Raw genomic sequence first — 16,827 nt, forward strand, 5'->3', positions numbered from 1 at the left:
GGCCCAGGGTGCCCAGAGAAGCTGTGGATGCCCCATCCCTGGAGGGGTTCAAGGCCAGGCTGGATGAGGCTTTGGGCAACCTGGGCTAGTGGGAGATGTCCCTGCCCATGGCAGGGTCCCTTCCAGCCCAAACCATTCTGTGATTCCATGATTCTATGACAGTGATCACCACCCCTTGCAACACCATCTCTGGCTGCAAAGCCGACCTGGGATGTGGATCTGGTAGACGGCCCAGAAGATGCAGGTCCTCCTGTAGCGCTGGTAGAACATCCCTACCCGAAGATTCTGGTGCCTGCCTGAAATATTAAGGGTCTGAGCAGTGAGTCCTAAACCAAAGTTGACCTCTAGGTGAACCTCACAACCTAACAATATACCAATATGAATAATATTGATCACATATGCAATATATAACCTTAAGAATATATGCCAGTTTATAAAAGCTTTTGTTGTAATGCTCATAGAGCATTGCTGTAACGCTGGCTGTAAAATACTAGTTGTGTAATGTAGCCCCACTTGCCAAAAAGAGATAAACCTATCTCAAACCTTCAAACAGACCTCTACGTGACAGAATGTGGCAGGGTGGTCATGGGCTGTGTTTAGAGACGCATAATCCAAGATAACCAGACACCTTTACTTCTTCTTAACTTTTTCTCGGGCTCTGGCCAAGCGCGGGAAAAAGTTAACAAGGAAGAAAAAAACCTACACCAGATGTTTTTCACAGCTTAAGATATAAAGTTGTTTATTGAACTCTATAAAAGCTGGGCCCATTTGCAGGGAAATTTGGAAGCCTCCTCTACACAATGGATGCACTGTACAGAGATTTCCCAATTGCTGGGATGAGTTCTCCAAATCCTTCGCTGTAAACGGGCTCCCCAGCGTCTGCGGGTCTGGATGATGGTAATACAGGGCAACTGGTGATGGATCTTTCTTAATCTATCGCTAACTCTATGGAGTAATGATTAGGTGCATTACCTTATTTTGTGCTTGCCATAGTAGTTTGCTTGTTGTCTTGCTGCTTTGCCTTATCTTGCTTTATTTTTTCTGTACTATTTTCCTCGTTACTTTGTCACTTTGGACATAAGTACAAATTACTTTTTTTTTGGTGCCTGATTCCTTTGCGCTATCCCCGTCAATTGGCAAAACACTGCCAGAGAGGATTCACCTCCAGAAGTGTTGCCGGCTGTGTAGTGCTCCCAACTGCATCCCTGGGGGTGAAGAATTTAGGGCTGGAGGAGGGGCGCACTCGTGCCAGAACTCAGCCCCTCCGGGCACTGGTGGGCTCTGCAGTGGGACTGCAGGGAGCTGTGGAGGTTGCTGCAGGGAGCTGTGGAGGTTGCTGCAGAGCTGCAGAGGGCGTGGGAAACTGAGCTCACCCCCAAGGGATGCGTTGGCCAGGGGTGAGGATTTCAACTGGACCTCCATGCCCCAAGAACACCCGAATCTTAACTTCAGCTGTGAGAGTCAGGACAACCACGACGTGAGACCTAAAGTAAAAAAACAAAAGCCTTGCTCCACTTTCAGAGGCAAAAATGTCCCCAGCTGCACCTTACGCACAAAGGAAGAGGCACACTGGGTACGAGAACATCGCAGCATCATAAAACCACGTCAGAGAAACTCCACCGGGATCACATCAAAAAAGGGAGACTTAAAGCATATTCCTTTTCATTTCTGCTGTTTCTTTAAAGGGCCGGTGGCTGTGTTGGGGCACTCAGCTTGTTATCGCTCGGTTCCTGCTTCCCACCAGTCTTTATTTTCCTGATGAAGCCTTTGCTATCTCTGAAACAAGTTGTGATGTTTAATTCAGAATCCTTTCCCTAGAGTGCTCTGGGAAATGTTTCCGGAAATGAGCTCTCCAGGACTCGCCGCTTCATCCAAGTCTATCTGATGTCATTTTAGGCAAGTCCGTGGAGTTGTGGTGGTGACACACGGGGTTACGGAGAGGAGGGGCAGGACTCCAGTGATGCTCTTTGGTCACTTGGAGCAGTTTGGTCGCCCATACGCAGGCAGACAGGTCATAAAGGAAGTCTCAATTCAAAAAACCACATTTCTGTAGTCAGCACAGTAATGATGTCACTTGTACTCCTATTAGTTTCTTAGTGTCCTGACATACGCATAAATTTCAGCACCCTCACTTCTATCTTGGTGATTTAAACTTTTTGCTCTTTTCCCAATAAATTGCATGGAGAACAAGCGTGTTGCCGCTTGGTTTTTAGTGTTTGACAGGAATACAGAAATACCCTGTTTCTAAATTGGGCAAGAAGTCTCTGCTGATGAGGAGTTCTAACAATTAAGCAGAGGTGGCAGGGCTGCCCTGAGAGTATCATGCAGATCTAGTCTTTGGTTGGTGTAAATTATGGAAGCCTTGTAAAGTCAGATTATTTATGCTGATTTGCACCAAATTTGGCTCCTACTCAATGCTATTCAGTGGGTGTTTTAAGATTCATGGAGAAGTCATGTCAGTCTCTTTGCATTTTTATAGCATGTCTACCACAGGCATGTGATGATAGAACATATTTTATATCTCTTCCAAATCTGCTGCAATAGGGTCATTGTAGGCAAAAAAAAAAAAAAAAAAAACCACCTCATAAATGTGCTTGGTTGCTTTTTTCAGCATCATTTTAGAAATTCTACAACTACCAGTTTAGGACTTCAAAGCAGATCAAGGGAAGATCTTTTATTGTACATTTGAGCAGATTAAAAAAAGAAGCCAACAGATTAGTAACATGAATAAGCCACAAAGGACTGGAGTGTTTTGCGATTAAACTGATGAAAGCCAACGAGCAGAACAAAGAAATGAACTATATAGAGGCAAGTTGGACAGATATGTCTTACAAAAGGGAAATTCAGAGGGAAGGTATTTCCTATCTGAAGCAATTACCGTGATTCAGAACTAGAAGAGCTTTCTCTCCCCCCATAATTCTCATGGGATAGGGAGCTATTTCCCAATCAACTATGAAAAAGAAAACAGGGACCATCTTTAATGAAGAAAACCACAAGAAAAATTTGACAAGAAAAGAACAACCAAGCATCCATAAATATTCACTGAGAGGGGTTTAAGTATCTCACGGAGGTTGTGGGGTTCCCATTGAAAACAGATGATCCTGCCACTTTTTATGCAAGAAATGTCAGGGAAATTTGCTTTCTCACCTCCAGACTCCTGTCACCATTTCAAGATTTGATGAGTTCATTTAGAAAGTGCTTTACTTCAAACCCGTGACCAGCCTCTCTGAACATCAGCGCTCCATGAACCATGAGCTGGGTGTTTTGTCAGAAATTCAGCAGTACCCGACAAAGGTGCGCAAACCAAATCAAACCTGGGCTCGGGCACTCGGGCTTTAGCATAACAAAAGGAAGAGCTTATCTCCTGCTGGCTGAATGTGCTTCCCAGGAGGACCCGACCCACCTTCCCTGGGCAATTCCTTCCTTCTGCCTGGCTCAGCAAATCTCTTCCACCCAAGAAAACAGCTTCGACTGGAAGGGGTAAGAGCTCCTGTAGATTTATAGGGAAGTTGCTGTAACCTGGTAACAATTGCAATGTTTTTTTTTTTTCTTTTCTAATCTTTTTGCTTTAACAGGCGGTGCAATGCCATCCCATTCAGGGGCCTGGATTCCCATACATCCCATGTTCATTTCCACTGTACAATTCTGTGGGAGGAAGACCTCAACATGAAAAAGATCAAAACAATCCTTTGCTTTCTTGCAAGCCTTGGCTTTACAGGTGCTAATCACCGTGTGGAGATATGATGTATGCGTACATCAGGAACTGAGCACATCTAGAGAGCGTGTGATGTTGTGTACTCTCATTAAGACTTCAAAGGTGCTCAAGAAATTCGGCGCCCAAAGGGTGGGACTAATTCCACCCAACTTCAACCATCCAGAAGTGGGGCGCCTGGTCTAGTTGTCTGGTTGTCTAGACTGCCTCTGATCATCAATAAGAACAGAGGTGAGTTCCTCCAGAGGAGGATTCCTCCCGCCTGTCCTAGCTGCCTATTTGAGGGTGCCGTGAATCACCGTCTGGAGATGCCTATCTCTTTCCATTAGCCATAGAGGGAGCCTCAAAGATGAAATTAGAATACGTGGCTAGTCTGATGGCTGAAGAAGGGAGGAAGGTGCACCCAGGCCCAGTGTTTGATGAATTTTATGAGGAATATCCTTTGAAAAGCCTAGCCTTGACTTCTAACACAGAGCAGTTGTAGGCTAATGAGAGGAAAAAATACATTACCAGATTGAATTCCCTTGGACAACCTTGGCTTTAGGATAAAAGGGAACAAGGCTGCGCTACTCTGATAAATTCTTTAACATCTCATGAATGACATGGACAAGAGTCTACACAGTCCAAGAAATTGTGTGCATAAAAATACACGTTACAACCCAATCTCACATCTATCAAATGGTGTTAGCTCAGGTAGGTTATTGCCATTGTCCTGTCTGAATGTAATGAGTTTTCTATGGCCGCGGATAATTACAGAGATGGAGCATGGCTCTTTGAGACTATCGTATAAAATATATTTCGAGAGCTAGTTGAGATTCATTTCCAGAGGCAACAAACAAATTAGCGAACTTCACATGTTCCTATAATGAATTCCATTTTCAGTGGCACATTCAGGGAGAAGAATGCTGACAAAGGGAGAGATTGCAAGTTGTCAAAATGACTCATCCAACCCCTCATCAAAATATTTTCTTTTTTTGCTCCCTCAGTCCTTCTCCTCCTGTTTTTTTGAGTCAAAATGATGCAGTTTTTGCTTCAGAGTACGCTCACATTTCCCATGTCTATACTCACAATAACAAATTGTTGATTCTTGAGGTCTTACGTACCAACAGGCGAAATACACCTTGTTCCTTGGAAAGATCTGAAAGACATTAAGTGAACCTTCTGCATCGCCGCCTTCTCACTGGGATTCAGGAGCAGCAACAGGGTTTTGGCTAACACAGAAATTTTACCCAACATGGGACAACTTATGCCCCACATCTCATACCTATCAGGAAGCCAGTGGATCTGGTGAGGTGTTTTGGAAGTGGGGCCGCCGCAGCACAGTTGTTTCAGAGACATTTAATTGTAGTCTGTGCGACGTTCCAGGTGTCTCCCACACAGCTGATGCGTATAATGGGGTGCAGAAAGGGAGCGGTGGCACAGCCTTCAATCTGACTGCTGGTCCAGGATGCAGTTTTCCTATATAGAGCTCGTAACAATTGGCTTTTGTGCTCTTCTTTGGGTTCAAATCCACATTTTGCTTCTGATAAATCTTTGTTCAGAGCTTAAACGATCTGGGAAGGTACAAGCTTTAGCTTGAGGTCCCTAATATTTGTTTTAACTGATATTGCCAATTGCGCTGGCAACCCAGTATGAACTGTGAGCCTAAAATACTATAAACAAAGGTGTTGGCTGAAAGTCATGCTGTAAATATGTTGAATTATCCCATTTGTATAGGGCAAAAGTAGCAGTTTACACAAGTAATTTATACCACCAGCCCCTCAAACTCACATAAGTTGCAATTACAAGTTCAATTAATAGCCTTGTGAACCTCGGAGCTGCAGTCACGTCCCATGGTTTCGGTGTGCATGTCTTCTTTTTAAGAAGGTTTAATGTTTTAAAGAGGTTTAGCATTGTTTTTTGTGATTTGCATGGCCTGATCCTAACTCTTGGAAAATGTTTTCGGAGGGGGGTTAACGAGGATAAGGGAACACAGCTACTGGGTGTCTCCAGCTGCTGTTGCGTTGTACATACAACATGCAGACTTCTCCAAGCACGGCTCCCCTACAGTCAGGAAGGGCTGAGGGCATTGAGTTGTTTGCACTATAATGTCTCTTTTTCTCCCAAACACTTTACTCTCAAAGAGCTGAAAGAGCCCTATTGTTTTGACTTTCCAAATGTCAGTCTGGAGAAGGCCCCCGAGATGGGTTCACTGTCTCACCTCCTTGGGCTGGTGATTGCGAGAGAGAGAGAGATTCATCTTGCCAATGTGAGTCAAAACCATCTCTGGTGTCTGGTCTAATCTACTCATTAAGACTTCCTCTGTTGATGGAGAAAGATGGTGCTTGCAGAGAGTGAATCACCCCCATTCTCCTAAGCACAGACCCGGGGGCTGTTGTCTCGCTCTTGGAGGTGCATCTCCATCGAGTGTCAAGGACGTGTCTGGCAAAGTCATCCAACTTTCAGCTGTCACTTCTTGAAGGAGGTGGATCTCACCAGGATGAAATGTGCTACTGTTCCTTTTTTGTTCCCTGTAGAGACTACCAGAAGGTGAATTAAAAAGGTCTCTGACCTCCACCATGGTAGAAGCTCCAAATTAGTGAGGGCCAAAGATTTAACTGTGTCAAATGGACTTCAGGTTAAGAATTTGCGGCTTTACTCAAGTGAAAATGTCACTAACGGCACAGAACATAAACCTAGTAAGAAAACTGAAATATACCTTGGATCCTGGATGCAAACTGCTCTGTTTTGATGGTGGTAAGAAAAGGTCAGTGTGAAACGCTGCATGGGAATGTTTGGGGTGGGGGCCATTCTGAGTCCTTGCATATGAAACCAGACCCGTAACTCAGTGAATTTGCTGATGTTTCAGGCACAGAAATGATCCTTCCATCACAACACAACTTCCAACGTGTTTTTCCATGGTTGATGTTCTTTTATTTTTCTTTTTTTTCTTGGTTACTTTTCCGCACCCAAAACAAGCCTGGTGAGAGAAAAAAGGAGAGATTGTGAAATTACCTCCACAAAGTGCAAGTCTGCAAAACATGCCATCATACACAAAACCCCATGAGACACAAAACCCCAAACGACACACTGCAAACAAATCACAAAGAGTTTCTTCAAAAATGTTTGCTAAACTATAATTAGTGTAAGTTAGGGGAACACTTCAAACCGTAATATATTCTAAGCCAACTTGCAAACAGAGCACTTTTAGATTCCTTTTTATTTCCTCAGTAGTTAGTATTTGCTGGGCTGTTTTGCATTTTGAGGAGCATTTATTGCTGCCAGGCAAACCAAACCCTTAAGCACTTTAAATTAAGGTCCTGATCCTATCAAGGCCAGCTTCCCAAATGTATATAAGGGGCAGCATCACTCTGTCACTCCAGCGGGATCTCTGTTCCTCTCCTGCAGAAGAGCTTCCCCTAAACTTTCATATTCCACCTTCAAACAAGCGACGATGAGCAGACAGGCGCCTACGGTGAGATCTGTCCTGGGACGAAGAGGCTTCAGTTCAGCTTCGGAGATTTGTGGTCGAAGCTACGCCGCCTCCGCCTGCCAGCCTGTCCGATGTGGAGCTGGTGCCTATAGCAGCAGGAGCGTCTGCAACCTGGGTGGAAACAGGAGAATTTCCTACGTGAACGGGGTCTGTGGTACTGGATGTTTTGGAGACTTCGGCTTCGGAGGCGTAGGCTACAATAATGTTGGAGGAAGGGTTGGCCTTTGTGGTCCCAGGGGATATAGTATTGTGAGAGGTTACCCCGATCGCAAGGCTGATGGCATCCAAGGCATCTGCATCGATGAGCGGCTCCTGAAGCCCCTCTGTGTTGGGGTTGACCCGCTGGAACACGAAATACGCTGTCAGGAGAAGGAACAGATCAAGACCCTCAACACCCAATTTGCCTGCTTCATCGACAAGGTGAGTGCAAACCTGCTCCGTACTTGCACTTGTTTGAGAAAAATAAAACACAACCAACCTCCTCCAAAACCCCGGTCTAGCTCGTGCTATGAATCACTGAGCTGGGTCCGTGCAAGGGTCCAGATTCCCACAGAGCTGTGTTGGTTCAGAGTGAGATCTTCAGTATTGGGGAAGGGCTCATTCCAGCCACAGACCAGACCTAGTGTTTGATGGTGTTTGTGTCGTGGCCAAGGTAGCAGTGGACTTTCTTGCTGGTGTCTCTTCTCTGGACAGCCTCAGTTCAAGGCTGGATTTCTTATTTCAGCCTTGTTCTAGCTCAGCCAGATGTTACAGCCCTGACGGGCTCGTCTTTCTGTCCTGCATTGGACCCTTTTCCCCGCTTTGTTTTTAAATATAGCGACTGTTCCAAAAACATTCCTGAAGGCAAAGGAGGTTAATCTTAATCCAGGCACCTAAATGTTGGCTATCTAAGTCTGAGCTCTCACCTTAGGATATCTTTGTAGAAAAAACAGAGACAAACAGGTTCCACCCTTTGGAGACTCAGTTGCATCCTAAAGTACATCAGAGGCACCATCCAGAGGAGCTTTATTTCTATTCATTGGCAAGAAAGGCAGATTTAGACATGTGACTTATATATTTCTAAATAATTTAGGTGACTTTTAGATTTCTGAATAAAGGCAGATAATTTTGTGATCATCATGTCATATCACCTCTCACTTCCCAGAAATTCTATTCTTACATCTGCATTTCCACAGTCAGAGCAGACAGTTGAACCAGGTGTTGAGTTACTGCATTTGTCTCTTTGTTTGAAGAATTGCTATTCTTTGGCCTGCAGGTCCGGTTCCTGGAGCAGCAGAACAAAGTGCTGGAGACCAAGTGGGGCCTCCTGCAGCAATATGTCTTACCAAAGAAAGGGAAAAACCTGGAACTGTACTTTGAGAATTACATCTGCGACCTGCGGAAGCGCCTGGACTGCTTGCTGTGTGAAAAGCAAAAACTGGGCAGCGAAGAGTGTGCCACAAGCCAGCTGGTGGAGGAGTTCAAGTGCAAGTAAGGACTTTCACGTCTCCTTTAGCCGTTGGCATTTCACTTCTCTGGTTCATTTCAGGCAACATCTCCCAGACATGTGGCACATCCCCTTCGGGGATGTCACATTCTTCCGTCTCGCTTGCAGACTCTTTGCATTGTTAATGTTGTTGTTCATGAAGAAGCTTCTCATCTTGGGCCGGTCTAATGTTTGGTCTCCAGACACTGATCTTACAGTGCCTGATGGCAGTCCCTGAGCAAGTGAAGGCTGTCATTTATACCTGATGATGAGTGTCGATGTGTCTGATAGTATTGCTTGGCTCATCCCTTTTCTTCTCCTTTTCCAACAGATATGAAGAGGAAATCAACAGGCGTACAACTGTGGAGAATGAATTCGTGGCACTCAAAAAGGTGAAGCTCCAAATCATTGTACCTGTAATAGGTTTATTTGGTGCAAAGCTTGGCTGAAGTAGTGCGTTATTAGCAAATGCCCGGCAAAAGGGTTATAATGAGCAGAAGGAGGGAGGCCTGTAAAGCAGCACAGGGTCAGAAAAAAGAGGCAAATGCAAGTGGAAAGTAAAAATAATGTATCCTCAAAGCTTACATCATCAGCACTACAGCAATACTTTCGTTACCCCAAGCACACTCTTGAAGTGTCACGGGAGGGTGGAAGGGGGACAGAGTTGTCACACTGGAATACCCGGTGTCTAAGACGCTGCTTATTTTCTGACAGTCTCTTCATATCCTTTACACTTGGACATCAGAAAAGCAGAAGTCATTTGAACAATATTAAAAAATTATGTTTAAATACTCATTAGTCAATTCTGAGTTTGCAGCTAGGTCCCAAGTAATAAATAAACTAATTCCTGTAAGTCACGTTGGAATGGTTTTGTTTTCCTTTAGGAGACACTGGGGCATCTTGACTCACCCTCTCACACCTTTCTGCTCTTGAAATCTTGTTGAAACACGTTTCTGTTTTATTGGCGCTGCCTCTTTCTTCTGTTTGTTTCTCCAATGTTTTCAGCGAGATTGCGCTGGAACGTGTCTCCTCTCTTCCAGGATGCAGACTGTATCTTTCTGAACAAGGAAGAGCTGGAGGTGAAGGTGGATCTGTTAAGAAGGCAGCTGGAGTTGTTGAAATGTGTGTTTGAGGAGGTGAGTTCCTCTGGTCCATCCCAGGAGCTTGGTGTTGCTGTTTCATCCTTCAGATGCTCCAAATTTCTACAGCTTGAAACCCCTCTTGGACACCTCTCACCCCAAGCCCCGAATACTTGAAAGCATGCAAGTACAACATTGACATAAGATTAACATAATTATGCTGGAAGTAGGGTGGTTCCCCCTTTTTTAATACAGCTTTGGGTATGCATTGGCTGTGTCCTAACTCTGCCCCTGGGAAAAGAGATGTGTCGGTCTAGTTACTCCGGATTGCAGTTGTCTGATTAGAGCTAAAGAAACTCCCAGCTTAATCCTGTCATTAACATCAGTAAAGCAGCTGAAGATGACAGGATACCAAGGGTTAAGTCACTCCATTTCCTCGCCCTTCATGTGGACAGAATTGCTGCAGGTCAGCATGTAGGTCAGCAGCTGACATGCGGTAACTCATCCAGCCGGGAGGATTTTCTGCTGAGCCAACCTGAGGGACGTTTCTTGACTTGTTATATCCACCAGCTGAGCTGTGTGGCTCTTTGTCCCAGCCCTTCCTTCACTACAAAGTCTGAGAATTGCTAACAGCTGACTAAGTCATTCCCCAACCTGTAGGAACGAGCTCAGGTAGATCGCCAGCTATGCGACACTTCGGTCATCGTGAAAATGGACAACAACCGAGACCTAGACATGGAAAGCATCATCAAGAACGTTGAATGTTGGTACCAAGAAATAGCTCAGAAGAGCAAAGAAGAAGTTGATGCTTTCTACCAAACCAGGGTGAGTAAGAGGCAACCTCGGTGTCTGCCTGGCAGCTTAACCAGCTGCAGGTCAAAAATGACCATTGGCTTGTTTCTTGGTTCCAGTTTCAGGAGCTTCAGGATAAGAGAGGCAAGTACTGCGATGATCTGCAAAGCAACAAGTGTGAGATTTCAGAGCTAACCCGGATGATACAGAAGCTGCAGTGTGAGCTGGAGAACGTGAAGAAGCAGGTAGGAGAGGCCCAGAGGTGATGTTTCCAGAAAGGGCAATGTCTTGGACGGCTCAGATGTAGGGGAAGATGATGCATTGACCTTTAGTAGACTTAAGACCTGCTCTGTGCTGTAGCTGGAAAGGGTAGAGTTGAAAAGTGGATAGGGAAAAGGGATGCTGGTGGGTTTTTTTTTCTCTGTTTGCAATTGGAAGAGCAGATTAATCCAAAACCAGAATGTCCAGGAATTAGGAAATGAAGCCTTGAAGACACCTGCACTGTTATCCTCCCCTCTGACAGGTCTCCTGCCTGCAAACCTCCATTTGTGATGTTGAGCAACGTGGGGATTGTGCTCTGAAAGATGCTCGGGAGAAGCACGTTGAGCTGCAGAATGCCCTTCAGAAGGCCAAGGATGAGCTGGCTTGCATGCTGCGGGATTACCAGGAGCTGCTGAATGTCAAACTGGCCCTGGACATTGAGATTGCAACGTATAAGACCCTACTGGAGGGTGAAGAGAGCAGGTGGGTGACAGAGACCTTGTCCCTTTTCTCCTGTATATCAGAAGCCAGAACAATTCCAGCTCCCAAGTGAATTTTCCAGCTCCAGGATCCTCCCAGGCTCACAGAAACTGGGGCTGGAGAGATGGCTGGAGGCCATACAGGCCACCCTTGTGCCAGAAAAAACAGTTCCTGTCCTAGGGATAGTCAGACGTGTTACAACAGGGGATGAAGTGGGCTGGATGTATGGCTGGAAGTTATGAGTAACGACAGGTTTCGAGATGTGCAACTGGTTAGTGGGATAACGCGCGTTTCTCTTCTCTCCCCTAACAGGATATGTGTGGGGAACCCGGTGAGCGTGTGTAAGTATAACCTGAAGATTTTAATCCATGAGAATTTCTCATTTTAGGAAAGGCCGTTTATAGCATTATCGATCTGCCCCAGCTCCCTCTGCCTCTGCCTTCCTTTTCCATTTCAGCCCAGGCTGATGTTGAGGGTTTAGTCCCAGAAATCTCAAACACCTCTGAATTAAAAAACAAAAAAAACCACCCAAAAAACCCCAAAAAAACCCACCAGCTTTTGGATGGAAGGGGGAAGGTCAAATTCATGACCCTTTTCTACTTTTGGAGGCAACAGCAGGCTGTCCTGGCGATCCCGCCAGGCGATGCGCGGATGTCCACTGAACCTGGGAAAGAATCTGCCACCAGCCAGATAAGCAACGTGGGAGTGGGGAGGATCTGTGAGGGGATGCGCTGGGACATGGGGGAGGAGTTGGAAAGAGCAGGGGCTCAGAAATGTTGGACAAATCTGGAGGAAATCAGGTTTGGTTGGTTCTGTCACTCATGAAACAACTTGCCTTGTGAGAGTCTTCCAGTTTTCCTCTCTAAATAATTAATCCCGTGGGCTGTCTTGCAGCTGTGGTCAGCAGCGGCTACAATATCCCCGACGACTGCGGAATCCTGGCTGCAAATGGGGCTGCGTGTGGCTACGGCTCCCTGGGGAGACGTTCCGGACGACACAGCTCCCAGAACGGAGGATTCAGCTCCCGGAGCGCTGGGATCCACCCCAAGAGAGTGCTTAGCTCGGTGGCCAAGCAGTGCGTCCCAGAAGTGTTTTGCCAAGCTGGAGGGGTCAACTGCAAAAATGGGGGATTCAGCTCCCGAAGTGGGGGTTACCCAGCCCGCACGGTCATCAGCACGGGAAATGGGGGCTTGAATGCTAGGATGGGGGCTTGCCAGGCTGGTGGGGTGGTCAGCTTTGGGAACCAAGGCTGCATCGTCAGGCAGCTGGGGGGCTCTCCCGTTGTTGTTGCAAACAGCCCCGAGGTCGTGGGGTGCAACAACGGCGTGGTGGGGAACTTTGGGGTTGTCAGAGACCAGTGCGTTGTTCCATAGGGCCACCGGCCGCAGGGGTGGCAGAGCCAGCAACATGGCAGGGAAACACTTAGACGTGCTGTTCCTACCACTGAGACGATGCAGGATGGTTTCTCTGCCCATGAGTAACGACATTTGTCACCGAGCCCATTCCCACATTTATTAGCATCAGATATGTGCCCCACCAAGTTATGTTTTCAGTCCCCAACCCTAAAGACACATCAAGCAAGCTTCTCCAGCAGGTGCTCAACACAGTGTTATTTCTCTGAGTTCATACTGTCTAGATTATCACAGCTCTAAGGGTTTGCCTGTTGCTCTGCCTTCTCTCTCTGGCTTTTCCCATAATGATTCATCAAAAATGTTCTTCCTCACAAGACACCTCTTTTTCTTCCAGCTCCTCCCAAAGCATTTCAGAAAAGAGAGTGATGATTTAACTTTCCCAGGAGGCACTGCAAAGAGCACTCTCCCCCCGCCCCTTTTTTTTTTTTTTTTTTTTTTTTGGTTTTGTCAAAGAAGAAACCCTGAGCTGCAAATTTGAGCTTAAATTCTAAACAAGGCAATTTCAACTTTCAAAGCACCTGCTAGTTACGCTGCAGCCATAGGCTTTTTGTGGAATTTGCTTACAGATGAACACGTAGTACTTTCATTTGCTTCTGCATGTTAGGGGTGGCTAGTTCAAAGTGTGCTGATTTTTAGAAGAGCTCACCCCCCCCATCCCCACCCCCGAAATGCCAAGGGAAGTTACTGGTGCATAAATCTTCTGAGCTGACACCTTGTACTCACATCAACAGAGGTTCTTTCATTGACTGCTCCAACTTCCCAGCTTTTCACTGCGCCTTCAATAAACTGCATTGAAAGTACCTGGTTTGTCTCTGAATTTTTCCATAGCTGGTGTTTAAAGAAATCACAAAATGGGTGAAGAAGTGCTTTTTCACAGTCTATGGAGAGAAGAAAGGACCAAACAGATCTTTTGATTCTCTTCAGGCAGTTTGGAGCATGGTGGGACTCAGATGCCGGGACAGTCTAATGGTGCTTATTCTGTTCCATTTACCTCCTTATATCACATCACCTATAAGATATTTTATAGCCCAAGCAACAACTGATGTCAAAGGTTGCCAGAAACCCCCAAAGAGTTCTTAGCACTGTAAGATGTCCTCTATGAGTTTGCCAGCCCGTAGCTTCATTTATCGCTGCACCCTCAGAACAGCGTGTTTGGTTGATTCTTCCATGTCACAGCAGTTGAATGACGATAGATGCCAACGTTGACCTTCTGGGCTCCATGGGCTTGTGATCAGGGCTGTGCTCTGCCAGGATCATATCTATTTCAGACATAAAAACCTCCGCTTCAGTGGCATCAGGGCTGACAAAATGTGACATTTACCCTGTATGACGGAAAAGGCAAAGGGATAGGTGATGAGATCTCTTGGCCATAACAGGGTGGGATTGACTTTGTCTTAGTTTTGAAGTCTCCCACATAGAGCTCAACATGTGAGCTGGTTGCTGGGGGCTCATTTCATGGAAAGTAACCATCATTTCCATGGTGTGATTCATCTGACCAAACACAGGCGTCTAATTTCGCATGAAACGCATCAGGCTCTAGATAGACTCTACTGACTGCATCCATTAGATCTCTCCTGGCTCCGCAGGCAGCTTGGGGCAGGGGCATTGGTACAAATGGAGACACCGCCACGCAAGACGCCTGCATGTACTCAGACAAATACACCCTGCCTGTCATCTGCCGGATTTGCAGACGCTATTGTCACAGGGAATTCCTCCCTGTCTCCAGCTCATGAAGAATTACAGGTCACACGGCACCACTTATCTCCCTGCTCTCACAGGGCAGAATTCTAATTGCAACCTAAAAAAATGTGAATATTAAAGACTGACGCAAGGAAGAAGATAAGCACCTTTGGGGAAAGGATGAGATGTTATTTCTATGCTAAGTGTAGAAGCTGTCTCGTCCAGCTTTGACCAGACTGCACATCAGACGCTGGTTAGGCGAGGTGGACAGTCCTCCACCTGAGCCCCTCTCTCAAAAAGTTTATCTAATTTTTAAGGGGCTAAAATTAGATGAGATGGAGCCCATCTAGGTCATTCACCACTTGCAAACGTCATTTGGAAAGAAGGCAAACCCAACGCCTGGAGTCCCTGCTGAGCCATTAGGCAGCTCCAGTTAATTGCCCGAACGTCACCGATCCCTGTGTGGTTTCAGGACGTCACTCTGGGCCACAGCCATGCAGCATGCGCAGGACGGCTGTCCAGGAACCACCATGGCTCCAAGTTTGGGTCTTCCTTGTGGCTGTTCGGAGGCATGGCCATCCCTTTGCAATCTAGCCAGAACAATTCAGCTAGGCATCGTTTCAGAGGCCACTTTTGGGTTGTGCTGTTGCTAAAAAAGACAATTGCTTTAGAAAGAGGAGGTGGAGGAAGCCGCAGCTTTGGGACCCGGGCTTAGTCCTCACCAGCTGCTGCCGATTGACTCAACCAGTTGGTCTTGCCCTTGCTTGCTTCCCCTCCGTGGCCTGGCAAAACAGGAACTGGTTTTGTGTGATATTCCCAGCCTCGGACGGGTGAAAGCCCAGCAAGCCCCAGGGTGCTTTCCCCTCCTGACCATTAAGTCAGGACACCAAAGTGTCCCCATATGTGAAGACACAAGCCTGGGCTGTCGGTTGCAGCGCCTCATTCTCTTGCTTCAGGGGTGAACTGCGGGCAGGAGACTAAAATAGCTTCCTGATGTCATCAAGGGTGACTTCTCCCATCCCAACCGAGGAAGCAGTAGGCGACTGCCTAATTTCAGTGGGAGAATAATTGTCTTGTAGTGGACTGAATAATGGAGAGAAGAAAGGAGGATGATACCACCTCCTCCAAAACAAGGGCAGCTCCTTTCCTCCTCAGGTTTGAGCCAACACCCAAATATTCTTAGCTATAATTTTAGAAAGCCAAAGAGGAAAATGAAAGCTGCATTTTTTTATTATTCTCTATGGCGACAGCTGAATGGGCGGGCTCTTAAGATTTTGTCACGGTAGCAAAAGGAAAAGGATCATCTCAAATGGTTTTCAAACTATTAATTAAAGCTTGTATTACAAGCTCAGGAACATTTCCTGGTAAGTGACTGCTATTCTTCCTTCTCATTTTTTTTTTTTTTTAATCTTGAGGACTGTTGCGACTATTTTTTTGCTCTTCTTTCTAAGAGCAATAATCTTAAACAAACAGTTGTTTTAAGTTGGGAATTTGATTTTTTTGTCAGTTAAAAATAACCAGAAAAATCCTTGATAATTGAGAAATGTTTCCATTCAGTTATTTTAGTAAAAAAATATTAATAATTTAAATAATACCGTCCCAGTAATTTCTTCTATGAAATGTTTTGGTTTTGATGTTTTGGCTGAACAGTACAAGCACTCCAAGCCAAAGCCTACCATGGTCAAGGAGATGAAGAAGAGAGCACAAAGAAGCAAAGCCATCCAAACTAAGTGCATGGCCCAGGGGTCCCCCATCAGCCATGGGGACAGGTGGGCAACTCAGAGGGTGCCCTCTCCAAAAAACAAGCATGTCCTGGGTGTGTTGTAAAAAGAGCAATATGAAGACATGGGCGACCCTATTCCTGCATTGGGCAACCTCCTGCAAATACGTCACCACCTTTTGAAAACAGCCTTTTCCTTTTCAACCATCCTGTCCAGGATGAAACGCTTCTGCCATAAATTCATCTCCAAAAAAGACAGCCTGATCACACCAACCCACTCACCCTGAACTCCATTTATAGACTAGGAGGGGTGACCCACCTTCTCCTAAAGCATCTCTCTGCACTAAATACACCAAGACGTGGGAAGAGGAGGAAGAGGTGGGCCTCTTACAGGAACAGAGAGAAAGTAATCTCCAAGAAAGTCATCTCCACAGCATGTCCCTGCACTACGAGGCAGAAGAGACGGCACAATCACAGCAATCAACTTTGCAGTAAATATTTGACCTGGTAATTAACCCAAATGGAATACATTCAACAAGGAAATGTCCTCCAAGCCAAGACTGTCATTTAAGCTTTTTCACTTGCTCATTTTTCTCTGTGTGTGTGATAGTTGCTGTAATTTTTTTCATGCCAATACCAGGTACCAATTACCGCTAGCCAAACAAAACCATGCCGGCTCAAAGACATTTATCTCATACAACCATGCCCAACATAAGGGATATTTTCAAAGTCTGCCACTAGACGGGCTCTTTCC

The 16,827-nt window shown here is 45.9% G+C and overlaps 1 protein-coding gene across 1 annotated transcript; it reads left to right on the forward strand.

Annotated features, from left to right (window-relative positions):
* The first annotated feature begins 7,088 nt into the window (after positions 1-7,088).
* Positions 7,089-12,634, forward strand: LOC104466156 (keratin, type II cytoskeletal 4-like). The gene is made up of 8 exons (XM_010079496.1): positions 7,089-7,604; positions 8,440-8,654; positions 8,981-9,041; positions 9,690-9,785; positions 10,389-10,553; positions 10,640-10,765; positions 11,044-11,296; positions 12,156-12,634. Exons 1-8 carry the CDS (start codon positions 7,146-7,148, stop codon positions 12,632-12,634), a joined length of 1,854 nt encoding a protein of 617 aa, XP_010077798.1. The 5' UTR covers positions 7,089-7,145.
* Positions 12,635-16,827: the final 4,193 nt, after the last annotated feature.

The sequence above is a fragment of the Pterocles gutturalis genome, unplaced genomic scaffold, assembly GCF_000699245.1.
Source record: "Pterocles gutturalis isolate BGI_N339 unplaced genomic scaffold, ASM69924v1 scaffold10116, whole genome shotgun sequence".
In the NCBI taxonomy this organism is placed as follows: domain Eukaryota; kingdom Metazoa; phylum Chordata; class Aves; order Pterocliformes; family Pteroclidae; genus Pterocles; species Pterocles gutturalis.

What these genes read in the sequence shown, in the direction of transcription:
- LOC104466156 (XM_010079496.1), top strand. Translation starts at nt 7,146, where the DNA reads ATGAGCAGACAGGCGCCTACGGTGAGATCTGTCCTGGGACGAAGAGGC. An exon ending in GTGGAGGAGTTCAAGTGCAA is followed by an intron (nt 8,655 to 8,980) that starts GTAAGGACTTTC and finishes CTTTTCCAACAG; the next exon opens with ATATGAAGAGGAAATCAACA. An exon ending in TGGAGAACGTGAAGAAGCAG is followed by an intron (nt 10,766 to 11,043) that starts GTAGGAGAGGCC and finishes CCCCTCTGACAG; the next exon opens with GTCTCCTGCCTGCAAACCTC.